At 42.6% G+C, this 12752-nt stretch overlaps 1 protein-coding gene across 2 annotated transcripts in view; it reads left to right on the top strand.

Moving 5' to 3' along the window:
- Positions 1–2011: 2011 nt before the first annotated feature.
- The window catches only part of CARD19 (caspase recruitment domain family member 19), a 38406-nt gene continuing 27665 nt past the window's right edge, over positions 2012–12752 (top strand). Inside the window, exon 1 of one of the 2 annotated variants that reach the window (XM_075183206.1) lies at positions 2012–2123. In XM_075183206.1, the coding sequence (XP_075039307.1) occupies positions 2102–2123 (22 nt within the window). In that variant the 5' untranslated portion in view covers positions 2012–2101. The remainder of the gene's footprint in view (positions 2124–12752) is intronic. The other variant, XM_075183208.1, reaches the window with a different exon arrangement.

Here is a 12752-nt window from a genome sequence, read left to right as displayed (position 1 = left end):
ATGCCTACTTGTGCTCTCTGTCGCCCCTCATGATGGTCACTGAGGCCTGGAACCTCCCTCTCGCATCTCAGGCTAGCTTGTCTCTGCAATATAATATTATTGCTGGTCTTTGTCTCCACTCGACTATTGGCGAGGTTAAGGCCTATCTAAATTGATTTAGGGGCCTATTTATCAAAGTTCCCCCCTATTAAATCCCTGAAAACAACAGTTTTTGAGGATAAACCACTAAATTGCTATATATCATTGTACCATTGCAGCAGATATCTCAGATATTTGCTGCTTTGCTTCTCTGTTCGTTTTTCTGAACACTCCCCATAACAGTGTATGGGGAGTGCTCAGTAACGCTATGTACTATTGACCAAAACTAAGTTTTCAATCATGTTAAAGACCGCCAGCTCAAGTTGGCATACATTAACATAACTGACAACTTTCACTGAAAACAGCTCTGCTCCGAAGAGCAGAGCTGCACAGCGCATGTGTGGAGGGATCGTGTGATCCCTCCCTGTCACATGACTCACCTTCTTGCAGTCCAGGATCTCTGTGCTCATGCCCAAGGTTTTCGGGCGGCGCATGCGCACAGAGATGACAAGGAGGAAACATCATCGCAGTCGGCATCACATGGGAGGAGAAGAAGCAAGTGAAAGGTGAGTGTTGTACTTCACAGGAACAGCAGTTTTTCGCAACTGCTGTTTGTGTGAAGTTTTTTTTAATAAATATGAAAGTTAGTTCAATCCTTAGCAATGCGAGGAGAATTGAAAACTATCATATTTGCCGATGCACCTTAAATAGGCCCCTTAGGCTTCAACGTGTCACTTGCCTTATGTACCAGACATCAGTCACCTCAATGGGAACTTGAAGTTCAAGTCTTGAACCCACGATAACTCTCCTATAGGCAACTCACGGACATCTTGACTGGCATTTAGGGGTCTATATATTAATACTGTGCGGTGACTATCAATATGCGATGCAATTTACCATGCTGGGGATGCCCTGGTGAAGTCCCTCTTCCTCTATGAAGATTTTTGCTATTCACCGGCAGACTAACACTGCTGATGAATGGAGGAACTGCTAATGCGTACAGCGCATTCACGGGTGAGGGATCCAGCAAAGCCAAAGAGGCTTCAGCTACATTTGTTATAAAAAACAGGTAATGCCACCCTGAGATTAATTGACTAGTGCTGCTGTCCCCATCGAGGTCTATTGGGACAGCGGTAAGCTCCGGTAATGGGATTAAGACTGGAGAAATATCTGATTTCTCTGGTGTTAACCCTTTCTTATATAGTAAAATGCAGTGAAAAGGCGTCATCATTTTGGCTCTTCATCGCTTAATAAATAGACCCCATAAGTCTTCCGATCACGCCAAAGACACACAGGAGTTGACACTTTCATTTAACCCAACAACAGGGCTCCTGTGTACTAAATAGTGGTCATTCAATGGGGGGGGGGGGGGGGGTGGATATATACAGGTATACATCATTTAAAATATAAACAAGTTTGCAGGTTCTTTCAGAAAAAATATTAGTTAGAATAGGGGAATATTATGTTAAAATTTAGCAAACTGAAGATTATTATTATTATCGTTTATTTGAAGGGCGCCACAAGGTTTCCGCAGCGCCACACACAGTACAAACAGTAGACTATACAGGGTAGAACAGTACAGAACAATAAACACACAGTACCAGTACTTCAGAAATTCTGGGAGGGCAGATACAGTAGAGACGGAGCAGAAGAACAGGTATGGAGACTGGAGGGAAGAGGGCCCTGCTCATTCGAGCTTACATCCTAAGGGATTAACCTCTAAGTGTCCCTTCTTGACCATACGAAAGTTTGCATTATATATTAACTTGAGACCTAAAATAAGTTTCCATAGGCTAATAAGAAAATATGCTACGATATAATATATAATGTACAATGGATTAAACATGCAGTCAGCACTCAGCACACGCCCAGAATTCCTTCCATGTCAATCCCTCCTAAGAGCCCTCTGCTGGACACAGCGCATATTACAAGTCTGCTGCGATCACACGAACGTTTCACTTTCTTTTCCTGGGATCGGTGTTTGTCTATTCACAATATGAGCTGACATTGAAAGAAATGAGCCATGCTCTCCAGATACAGATTCCGTGAGTACATTAGCAGTGAGATCAGTGTAAATCTGCACATAGGTAGTTTAGGGCAGTATATATAAGGATTCAGTTGGAATGTTGTGGGCACATGTACAATGTCTGGGTACAGTCTGGGAACTATAATGTTGGTGGTACCGTTATTTACCCTGAGTTTCCCAGTCTAGAACATGCAACGTGTCCTTGACTCCTGGGTGGGCCGTGGGAAGTGATACAATGTCTGCCGTTATGCTGGATGGCTGATGTGTGGGGAATGTTAAAGGACACTGTATATTAGAACTTTTAAAGTTCCCTTATAAAAAAGTTATTTGAATTCTTACCTCTGCAATGTGTGTGCGGGGACTCCATTCTACATTGCTAGAAGTGTAATGTCCAGCCTGGCACTCACTTACTGTTACTTGTCTCTAGACTTTAAATTCCATTTAATTAAATGTATATTTACTTGCTGCACCCTTTCAAGTGGCTTAATAGAACATGTTAGTTGTATCCTACGGAGTTTACATTGATATTTCACTTCTGTTGTGTCACATAGATTGTGTAGCAGGTTCCAGAGTGAAAAATATTCAGAAGCTGTTTTGTACAGTGACTGGGACAAGAATGATTCTCACACAGGGGTATTCATATATGTATATATCTGAGTCTGGGTGGGACACAATGGGGCGCAAGGCAAAATCCTCCATCTACTTGTCAAATCCCCTCTACCTCATAAAATAGTGTAGAGTAATCTGGGCCCCTGAGTAACCTTTCCCACCCAGTGGGCCATAGGTGGGAGCCTAGGCTACGTAATAGATGTCCCGGCTCCGATATATAAGCGCTCTATCTATCCCTAGGCATTGACTTTCATGACTGCCCTTCAGTACAGGTGCTCACCTGCCTGAATGCACACACTCCTTGACCAGCCACTTCCTGAACATGTGATCACTCTCATTGTTTTTGTAAACCCAAATTTGTAACACCACTTCCCTCTGTGTCTTCTCACTGTCATCGCTGTTGTGAAAAGAGACAGATTGTGTGGAAAAAAAATAATAATTAAAAGACAAATTGTATTACATCAGATAGTTATAAAGGTTATGTATATAGTCAATGTAGGTTGATTATAAATTCGTTGTAGGTGTATAGGTTATATACATTGATAGATATTATTTCATACATGAATAATATAGATGTATACAGTGGGCCTGAGTCATTAAGGAGAGTAAGGCAAAAAAGTAGTATGTTTTCTCCTGGACAAAACATGTCGTAATGCAAGGGGTGCAAATTAGGTGGTGGGGGGAGCAGTAAAAAAAAAAAATAGATACACTACTCACTACTCACCTGATCGCTGCGCCGGCGTCCCTCCTCCTCCCTGCACTGTTAATTCTGAATGACAGGCGTGACATCATCAAGTCACTCCTGTCCTTCAGTGAGGAGCAGCGCGGAGAGGACCAGGAAACAAACAAGAAGACAAAAGAGAAGAGAAGAAAGAAGCGAAAAGAAAGGTAAGTAAAAAAAAAAAAAAAGGGAATAACGCAGAAAGGAACACTATGGAGGAAAAAGGAAAGAAGAGAGGGACAGTAAGGAAAAAAGGGGGATAAGAGAAGCACAGTAAGGAAAAAGGGGGATAAGAGAGGCACAGTAAGGAAAAAAGGGGGATAAGAGAAGCACAGTAAGGAAAAAGGGGGATAAGAGATGCACAGTAAGGAAAAAAGGGGGATAAGAGAAGCACAGTAAGGAAAAAGGGGGATAAGAGAGGCACAGTAAGGAAAAAAGGGGGATAAGAGAAGCACAGTAAGGAAAAAGGGGGATAAGAGAAGCACAGTAAGGAAAAAAGGGGGAGAAGAGAAGCACAGTAAGGAAAAAGGGGGATAAGAGAGGCACAGTAAGGAAAAAGGGGGATAAGAGAAGCACAGTAAAGAAAAAGGGGGGAGAAGAGAAGCACAGTAAGGAAAAAGGGGGATAAGAGAGGCACAGTAAGGAAAAAGGGGGATAAGAGAAGCACAGTAAGGAAAAAAGGGGGAGAAGAGAAGCACAGTAAGGAAAAAGGGGGATAAGAGAGGCACAGTAAGGAAAAAAGGGGGAGAAGAGAAGCACAGTAAGGAAAAAAGGGGGATAAGAGAGGCACAGTAAGGAAAAAAGGGGGAGAAGAGAAGCACAGTAAGGAAAAAAGGGGGATAAGAGAGGCACATTAAGGAAAAAAGGGGGATAAGAGAGGCACAGTAAGGAAAAAGGGGGATAAGAGAGGCACAGTAAGGAAAAAAGGGGAAGAAGAGAAGCACAGTAAGGAAAAAGGGGGATAAGAGAGGCACAGTAAGGAAAAAAAAAGGAGGATAAGAGAAGCACAGTAAGGAAAAAAGGGAGAGAAGAGAAGCACAGTAAGGAAAAAGGGGGATAAGAGAAGCACAGTAAGGAAAAAGGGGGATAAGAGAGGCACAGTAAGGAAAAAGGGGGATATGAGAGGCACAGTAAGGAAAAAGGGGGAGAAGAGAAGCACAGTAAGGAAAAAGGGGGATAAGAGAGGCACAGTAAGGAAAAAGGGTGATAAGAGAGGCGCAGTAAGGAAAAAGGGGGAGAAGAGAAGCACAGTAAGGAAAAAGGGGGATAAGAGAGGCACAGTAAGGAAAAAGGGGGAGACGAGAAGCACAGTAAGGAAAAAGGGGGATAAGAGAGGCACAGTAAGGAAAAAAGGGGGATAAGAGAGGCACAGTAAGAAAAAAGGGGGATAAGAGAGGCACAGTAAGGAAAAAGGGGGATAAGAGAGGCACAGTAAGGAAAATAAGATATATGCAGTGTGCATAGGAATTTGTTCAAAGTTTTTGTTTTTACTATAGTCTGGCCCTCCCACGGTCTGAGGGACAGTGAACTGGCCCCCTGTTTAAAAAGTTTGAGGACCCATGATCTAGAATATGCTCTACCCCAACTATGAATCTGTCCCCACATTTTAAATTTACCTACCCCTCCAATGCAACATGATTTTGCCAAGGTGCAAAAGTTACTGCTTTTTTTTTGCTCTGCTCTCCTTAATGACTCAGGCCCAGTGTGTGTGTGTGAGATTATATATATATATATATATATATATATATATATATATATATATATATCACAATACAAGATATAAGTATGGCGCTTAAAGCATGTATCAGTATAAAAATTATATATATATACATATATATATATATATATATATATATATATATATATATATATATAGTTTGTTGCATTTATGTTTTCTAGGCTGTGTTGCATTAGTTCCAGATTAGATTAGTTTGAAGTTGCGTGTCTGTGTGTAGTGTTTAGTAGGTTTTCAATAAAATGTAGCTATTAAACAAAAAGTAGTTTAGTATTGTAATGTTTCCATTATTTTGCCCGCCCTGCTGTGTAGGTAAGGCACAGGCCTCTGGTACCCTGTACACAGGACAAGTCGCTGAATACTTGTGGGATGTATTTTTTAATTTGTACAAAAAAAGAAAAAACAAACAAAAACACTCTAGTTTAGCAATAATGAATGAATGGATTTTTTACATACACTCCCAAAGAAAATGAGCACAAAACAGCAGATTAAATATATTCTAAGTAGCCCTAGATGGTTACACTGGGTTATATGTATCCTAATTGGAATGTTCTGAGTGGTGTTCATAGTTTTCTACCACACTGAGAGGCCTTTGTAATTGTAGCAGGGAATATCTAGGCCATACATATTGCTCACAACTTGTATAAAAACAAATTAGGAAATATACATACAGACATATCCACACAATATCCCTATTTATCTAAAAAATAGTGTAGATGAAACTATGAACAAATTGTAAAAAAATATATATTTTTGGCCACTTTTCTCTTTATAAGACAATGTAAAATAATATCTACTACCATATGGAGCCAAAAGAAAGCCCTAATGTACCATAATGTACCGTCGGTATTTATAGGTATGCATTGTGAAAAATAATGTTTTGTAATTATTTACATTAGCAACATGTAATAGTACTAATAGTTATTGAAAAACTATCAACACACTGCATACAATGTAGATGTGCAGGCACACATTAATCTATCCAACGGAAAAATAATCTAGTACATATATAAAATGTATGTGTATACACACTTACATATAGGTTAGTATGGTAGAGGGTAAAAAAGCTACATGCAGATGTCTGATTTGTGGAGGAGCGGGCACCCAGCCGGGGACAGATTGAGAGGAGCTCCTGCTTGCCTGATCTTCAATCTCTTGGCTGGGGCTGAAAAGCAGATTGGGCACCTAACTCTGCCCTGAGATGGAGTTAGGTTTTAAGTGTTGGTGGAGAAAAGCAAAACTTTCTCCGCTTGATAAATTGGGTGAGTTCGCAGCCACATAGAGATCTGTGAGGACTGCGGTAATTGGGTTAAGGCAAGAGAAATCTCAGATATATCCTGTGCTAAGCCCTTGGTCAGCTAAGAGAAGAGTTTCAATAGACATTTTTGGCTCAGCGCAGCTACATAAATCAACCCTTTTCTGTGTTAAGTGATGAAAGGTCATTGCAAAACATACTTTCTTTTTTAACACTGTCGGCCAATCAAATCTGTATATTATATTTTGTTACTCCTAAGAGGTATTACATGCAGCTCAGGAGGATTTGTCAGGTTTCCACTAAGAGAGCTTTGGATTAGGAGGAGTGTTCGGTACCAGTTGGCTTTTTTAATATTAAAGTAAGCCACACAAACGTCTGCAATTGATTTCTGTCATGTTCGTGGTCAGATTGGATGACATGCAGTAATTTAGCGCTGGTGCTGAGTGGTAGGACTATTTCCGGCTTTTACTGAGGCCTATTGGAAGATGCATACATAGGCCAGATAGCAGACATCTTCCAACCGCTGTTACAAACTTACCAGATAATAATCAAACCACTCTTGACTTCCCAGCATGAAGCCTGATTTGGGGCTACACACTGCACCAGGTTTCTAGAACAGCTTTATGGTAAAGGTAGTTTAGGGACAATATTAATTTTTTAAAAAAACTTTATTTGCTGTGTTTTTAATCCTTCATTTTTGTGGATGTCAACATACTTTAGTCACCCATCATCATCATTTATTTATATAGCGCCAGCTATATAAATAAACACAGTAATAAAACAATACTGGGTAATACATACAGACAGAGAGGTAAGAAGCTTGCAAGCTTACAATGTATGGGACCAGTGGCGGAACTACCATTGGTGCAGCAGGTGCATTGCACTGGGGCCCATGGACATAATAGGGCCCGCTGCACAGGGAACTAGCGAGCTGTGGGCCCCGTTTCCCTCCTCCCTGCACCGGGGCCCACAGCTCGCCTCTGTATGGGACAATACCAGTTTGTCCCTCTAGGGTTGGAACATGAGCGATTTGGAACTGTGTAAAATGCACATACTGCTTGCTTCCTTTGCAGTTAGTTCAGGTGTATCTCTGCACACGTGGTAAGAACTGCAGACATGCAACATGTATGTAAACTGCTTGAAATGAAGACATGCAGAATTTAGTTAAAAACTTCACATAAAGGTTAGAAAACGTAAAATATTTCTCATTAGCCAGAAAGAGCAAAGTCAAGTTTATGCTACATGAACCTACCCTCAACATTTAGTTGCCATGGCCAAAGTTTACAGTGAAAAAAGCCAGGCATTGTACTGACTAATATGAAGTGATCTTTGACATGTATGCTGCACTGGTCACATGGCATGGGGTTAACTATGAAAACACTGCATTAACTAACTCACTAGGCAAGCTAAGAGAGAATCTAGGAGCCATGGTTGGGCACAGCTTCCTGATGTACTTCTTGGCCAGAACAATCACTGTAGGACCTGCCTCACAACTGTACTACACACTGGCATATCTACCATGGGTGAGAGTGTGCAGTACCCACCGGTCCATTAGTCAAGGGGACCCACGCCTTTCTCTTGTCTTGTTGGCCCCCAGAAACCAGAGACTGACAGCCAGACTGGCAGGCATAAGATTTTGGGAGAGTTCTCTCTGCGAGTTCTGGATTCCAGGAGTCCTGTATTCACTTTCAGCACTTTAGATTGCCCGGTTTGGGGGGGAAGCCGAAGCATTATTGTTGCACACAACCCACTGCACTGATTAAGCACCCCTGGTATCACCAGGGCCCTCTTAAGAGGGCACCGGGGCCCCTATATATACAAAAAAAATATTAAATGATTATATATATATGGGCCCTGCAGCCAGGGGGGCCCGTCCGAGGCAGCAAAAAAAAAAAAAAGGCAAAACTTACCTTGCGGTCAGCTGGCGATCCGGCTCCCTCCATGGTCTCTTCCTTCGTCGCGCTCCGCAATGGATGGCGGGCCCGACATGCACTGCGAGCGCCGCACAGAGGAGGAGACCATGGAGGGAGCCGGATCGCCAGCTGACCGCAAGGTAAGTATTGTCTTTTTTTTTTTTCCAGGTTTTTTTTTTTTTTTGCTGCCTCCGACGGGCCCCCCTGGGCTGCAGGGCCCCCAATGGGAAAGACGCCCCTGGGTATCACACACTGTACCACTGTCCAATGCTGATACCATACCATAGCAGATTCCACACTGCTTGACCTCTAACTGACCTCTACCACCTTCCCCAGTACTCCAGGCCACAGCCACCCTGCAGTATTTGATAGCAGGAGTGCAGGATGACAAATGTCTCCTGCACTCCTTCCTGCAGTTATTGTAGCACAGTGCATGAAAATAAGAGGATTAGACATAGGAGAGGGAGGGGCGTAGTATGGACACTGCAGCAGGAACTTACACTGTTGAAGGTTCCACAGGCACCAATCTATTTTTCTGCTCAGCTGTGAGTATGGCTGTGGCGCTCATTGCTTATATCTCCACACTGAGAGCTCGCTGCATATCATAGTGACACGCCCCTTCCGTCACATTGGTGGACAGATGGGAAGGGAGGAGTAACAATTTACAAGAAGGCAGTGTGCTGGATGCGCTGTCCCCTCGTCTTTGCCTAATTTACATGGTAGAAGTGTTGGCTACAGAAGCATCTGATCACATGATGATTATGCAGCTCCCAGTATCTGGCTGTGACCACGGTGCTGCAGTGATGGGGACTGTAGGGCCTCTACCCACCACTTATACTGTGTAAGGTGAGAGAACCCTTGGGGGTGATGAATAACAGGGGTGAGGGTGGTGATGAGGAGGGATAGATGGGGCAATGAATTAGAAAGAAGGTGGAATTACAGGGCAGGATGTTGGGGCTGTGGGGGATAATGAGTTACAATTATAGACTGCTGCCAAACATTTGCAAACATTGGGAAGTATGCCCTAGCATTTATCAAACATATGATTATGTTAAACTATTTTTCCATTCACTTACATTTTCCATACAACCACATCTAAATTTCCATTTCAACCATGGGTGGGAGGGGGGGAGAGGAGGAGAGAGAGAAAAAGAGAGAGAGAGAAAGAAAGAGAGAGAGAGAATAAACCAATCAGCCACAACATTAAAACCACCTGCCTAGTATAGTGTAGGTCCCCTTGTGCCACTAAAACAGCTCTGACTCATCGAGGCCTGGACTCCACAAGACCTCTGAAGGTGTCCTGTGATATCTGGCTCCAAGACGTTAGCAGCAGAACCTTTAAGACCTGTAAGTTGCAAGGTGGGGTCTCTATGGCTTTCACTTGTTTTTCCAGCACATCCCACAAATGCTCGATCGGATTGAGATTTGGGGAATTTGGAGGCCAAGTAAACACCTTGAACTCTGTCATGTTTCTCAAACCATTCCTGAACAATTTTTGCAGTGTGGTAGGGCACATTATACTGCTGAAAGAGGCCACTGCCATCAGGGAATACTGTTGCCATGAAGGGGTGTACTTGGTCTGAAATAATGTTTAGGTAGGTGGTACATGGCAAAGTTACATCCACATGAATGTCAGGACCCAAGGATTCCCAGTAGAACATTGCCCAGAGCATCACACTGCCTCTGCCAGCTTACATTCTTCCCATAGTGCATTCTGGTGCCATCTCTCCACAGGTAAATGATGCACACGCACAGCCGTCCACATGATGTAAAAGAAAATCTGAATCATCAGACCAGGCCACCTTTTTCCATTGCTCCATGGTCCAGTTCTGGCGCTCATGTACCCATTGTAGGCACTTTCAGTGGTGGACAGGGGTTAGCATGGGCACTCTGACTGGTCTGTGGCTACGCAGCAAGCTGTGATTCTCTGTGTGTTCTGACACCTTTCTTTCATATCTAGCATGAACTTTTTAGCAACTTGTGCTGCATAACTCTTTTGTGAGATTGGACCAGACGGGCTGTTCTCTGCTCCCCACGTGCATCAATGAGCCTTGGGCGCCCATGTCCCTGTCACCAGTTCACCGGTTGTCCTTCCTTGGATCACTTTTGGTAGGTGTCGTGAACATAGAGAGCTTGCAGTTATTTATAAGGGATAATTCATAACTGCAGTGTAAATAGGTTGTATCAAATGAATCCATTGATAAGTTAGTGTAACAGTTAAAGACGCAGAGTCTGATGTAATTGTGTTTGATGGCTTTGCACACACCAGTGTGAACAGATAGAAGTGTCACCTGGGGGCAGTTCAAAGGACTCCTGGGGTGAGATCTAGACTATTTGTGACACTGGAATAGTCTTTTAGGTACCGCTCAGCATGTGGTCTGGCTCAATAAGGCCATGTACTAACATAGCCTATATGTAATACTGTATAGACAAAAAGAATTCAGTTTTAAAATATGCCACTTAAAATCAATAAAAGTAGTGATCAACCACATATTCCTCAATAGCATGATGAAGGACAGCTCATATGTTAAATTAAGAATTCTGCCCCACAGAGAAATGAAGAAAAGGAGTGTAAGCTCTGCGAATGCCCTGTACTTAGGCATGTTTGATATGAAAATATGGACAAAGTTATAGGGGAAATATATCACATAGTAGAATTGGTTAGGAAATCAGGCAACATTTAAATTTGGTTTGAAAAAGTGTCCCAGGACACAACCCCCGATTAGCATCTGTGAAGACAGTCCCATTTCATGTTGCTTAAAAACCTGTGTGTGGAAAGGAGAATTTGTCAGACTTTGGGGGAAATCAAGTTACATTGATAAGCTGTCCATCTTCCTAGCCAAATTCCTCTTGGCGAGAATGCAATTCCTGTAAGTGCAAATCTGAAGGTAATCCTTTTTATTTTAAACTGCTTTTGCTTGCTATGTCAAATTTATTAATTGTTTATTCATTATTTTTCTTTATATCTGAATGCCCTGTACTTTTTGTATATTAAATCTAAAATTTAATAAGTTGCGTCCTTGATACTCTAAAGCAGGGGTGTCCAACCTTTTAGCTTCCCTGAGCCACATTGGAAGACGACGAGTTGGTTTAGGCTGCACATAAGATACACTAACAATAACGATAGCTGATCATCCAAAAAAACATAGAAAACATAGTTAACATATATATATATATGAGAAAAAAAGTGATATATATATATATATATATATATATATATATCTCACTTTTTTTTTTAAATCCCCCTATACTTACCTTTCAATCGCCCTGTTCAAAAAATCCTCTCTTGTTATTATACTATAATCGCTTTTTGTATTGTTACGATGCAATATCAATAAAGTGCATTTAAGCCAGGCATTGTATATTAGGGTGCCCTGACCAGGCCTGCGGTACCTGACATATACATCACTGTGACCCCAAATTGTGACCTGTTTTGCTAATTACACCACTGTTAGTTAAGGGATAACAACTTATAATGGGCCAAAGAAAATAATATATAATGCCCCATTAGTAATACAAGTAGAAGTATGTAGCAGGGAGATAAGGTCCATGATGCTCCAGGACCAGGTGACTTTTATTCACTGGTCAGCGTCCCTTGAAATAATAAAAAAAAATCCCCCTTAACTTACCTTTTAATCGGCTTGTTCTCCTGTCCTCTTCTCTTCTTTTCTCTAATTCTGTGCTGCTGATTGGTCTTCTCGCGCAGGTGACTCCTCTGTGCTGCGCTCCGCAATGGATGTTGGGCGTGATGACATCACGCCCGACATTAACTGCGAGCACCTCACGGAGAAGGAGACAAGGGAGGGAGCCGGAGTACCAGCTGACGTGACCGCGTGACCGCAAGGTAAGTATTTTCTTTTCTTTTTTTTGCAGGATTTTTTGTTTCCATTAACAGTGCTGCCCCCTTGCCACAACCAAAACTCCTTCTGGGCCACATTTACAGGCATGCTGGGCCGCATGCGGCCTGCGGGATGCGGGTTGGACAACCCTGCTCTAAAGAATCCATTAGCCTATTTAGAAGAGATTGCTCGACCAGGTTAACCCTTTGAATGCCAGTGTGTGATTTGTTGATACATTTAATTAACAAGCTGTGTGTGCTTGTATTTACATTTGTGTAACAGTCTGGAGGTGTGAAGAGTTAACCCTGTGTGTGCTGGTGTGGGTCTTGGTAGTTTGTGGATTACTAGAAGCCTGTGTGCCAGCGTGGGACAGTATATTGGGGTCCTATTGCCCGTACCCAATAGGTGGTGGCTGTACCTTGAAGTGTCTGGGGGTGTGAGAGTGCTGTGTTTGGGGGCGATTCTGTAGGTCCAGAACCTGTGTGATAGGTGAGAGAGACTGCGGGCTGAAATCATGTGTGACCTCATACAGCAAACACCCCAACGTCACGGCGGCTGGGAGCGTGTTCGTGACAG

Source organism: Mixophyes fleayi, chromosome 8 (genome assembly GCF_038048845.1).
Source record: "Mixophyes fleayi isolate aMixFle1 chromosome 8, aMixFle1.hap1, whole genome shotgun sequence".
NCBI classification, from domain to species: domain Eukaryota; kingdom Metazoa; phylum Chordata; class Amphibia; order Anura; family Limnodynastidae; genus Mixophyes; species Mixophyes fleayi.
The sequence above is the reverse complement of the archived record's forward strand: the minus strand, read 5'-3'. Positions and strand labels throughout refer to the sequence as shown.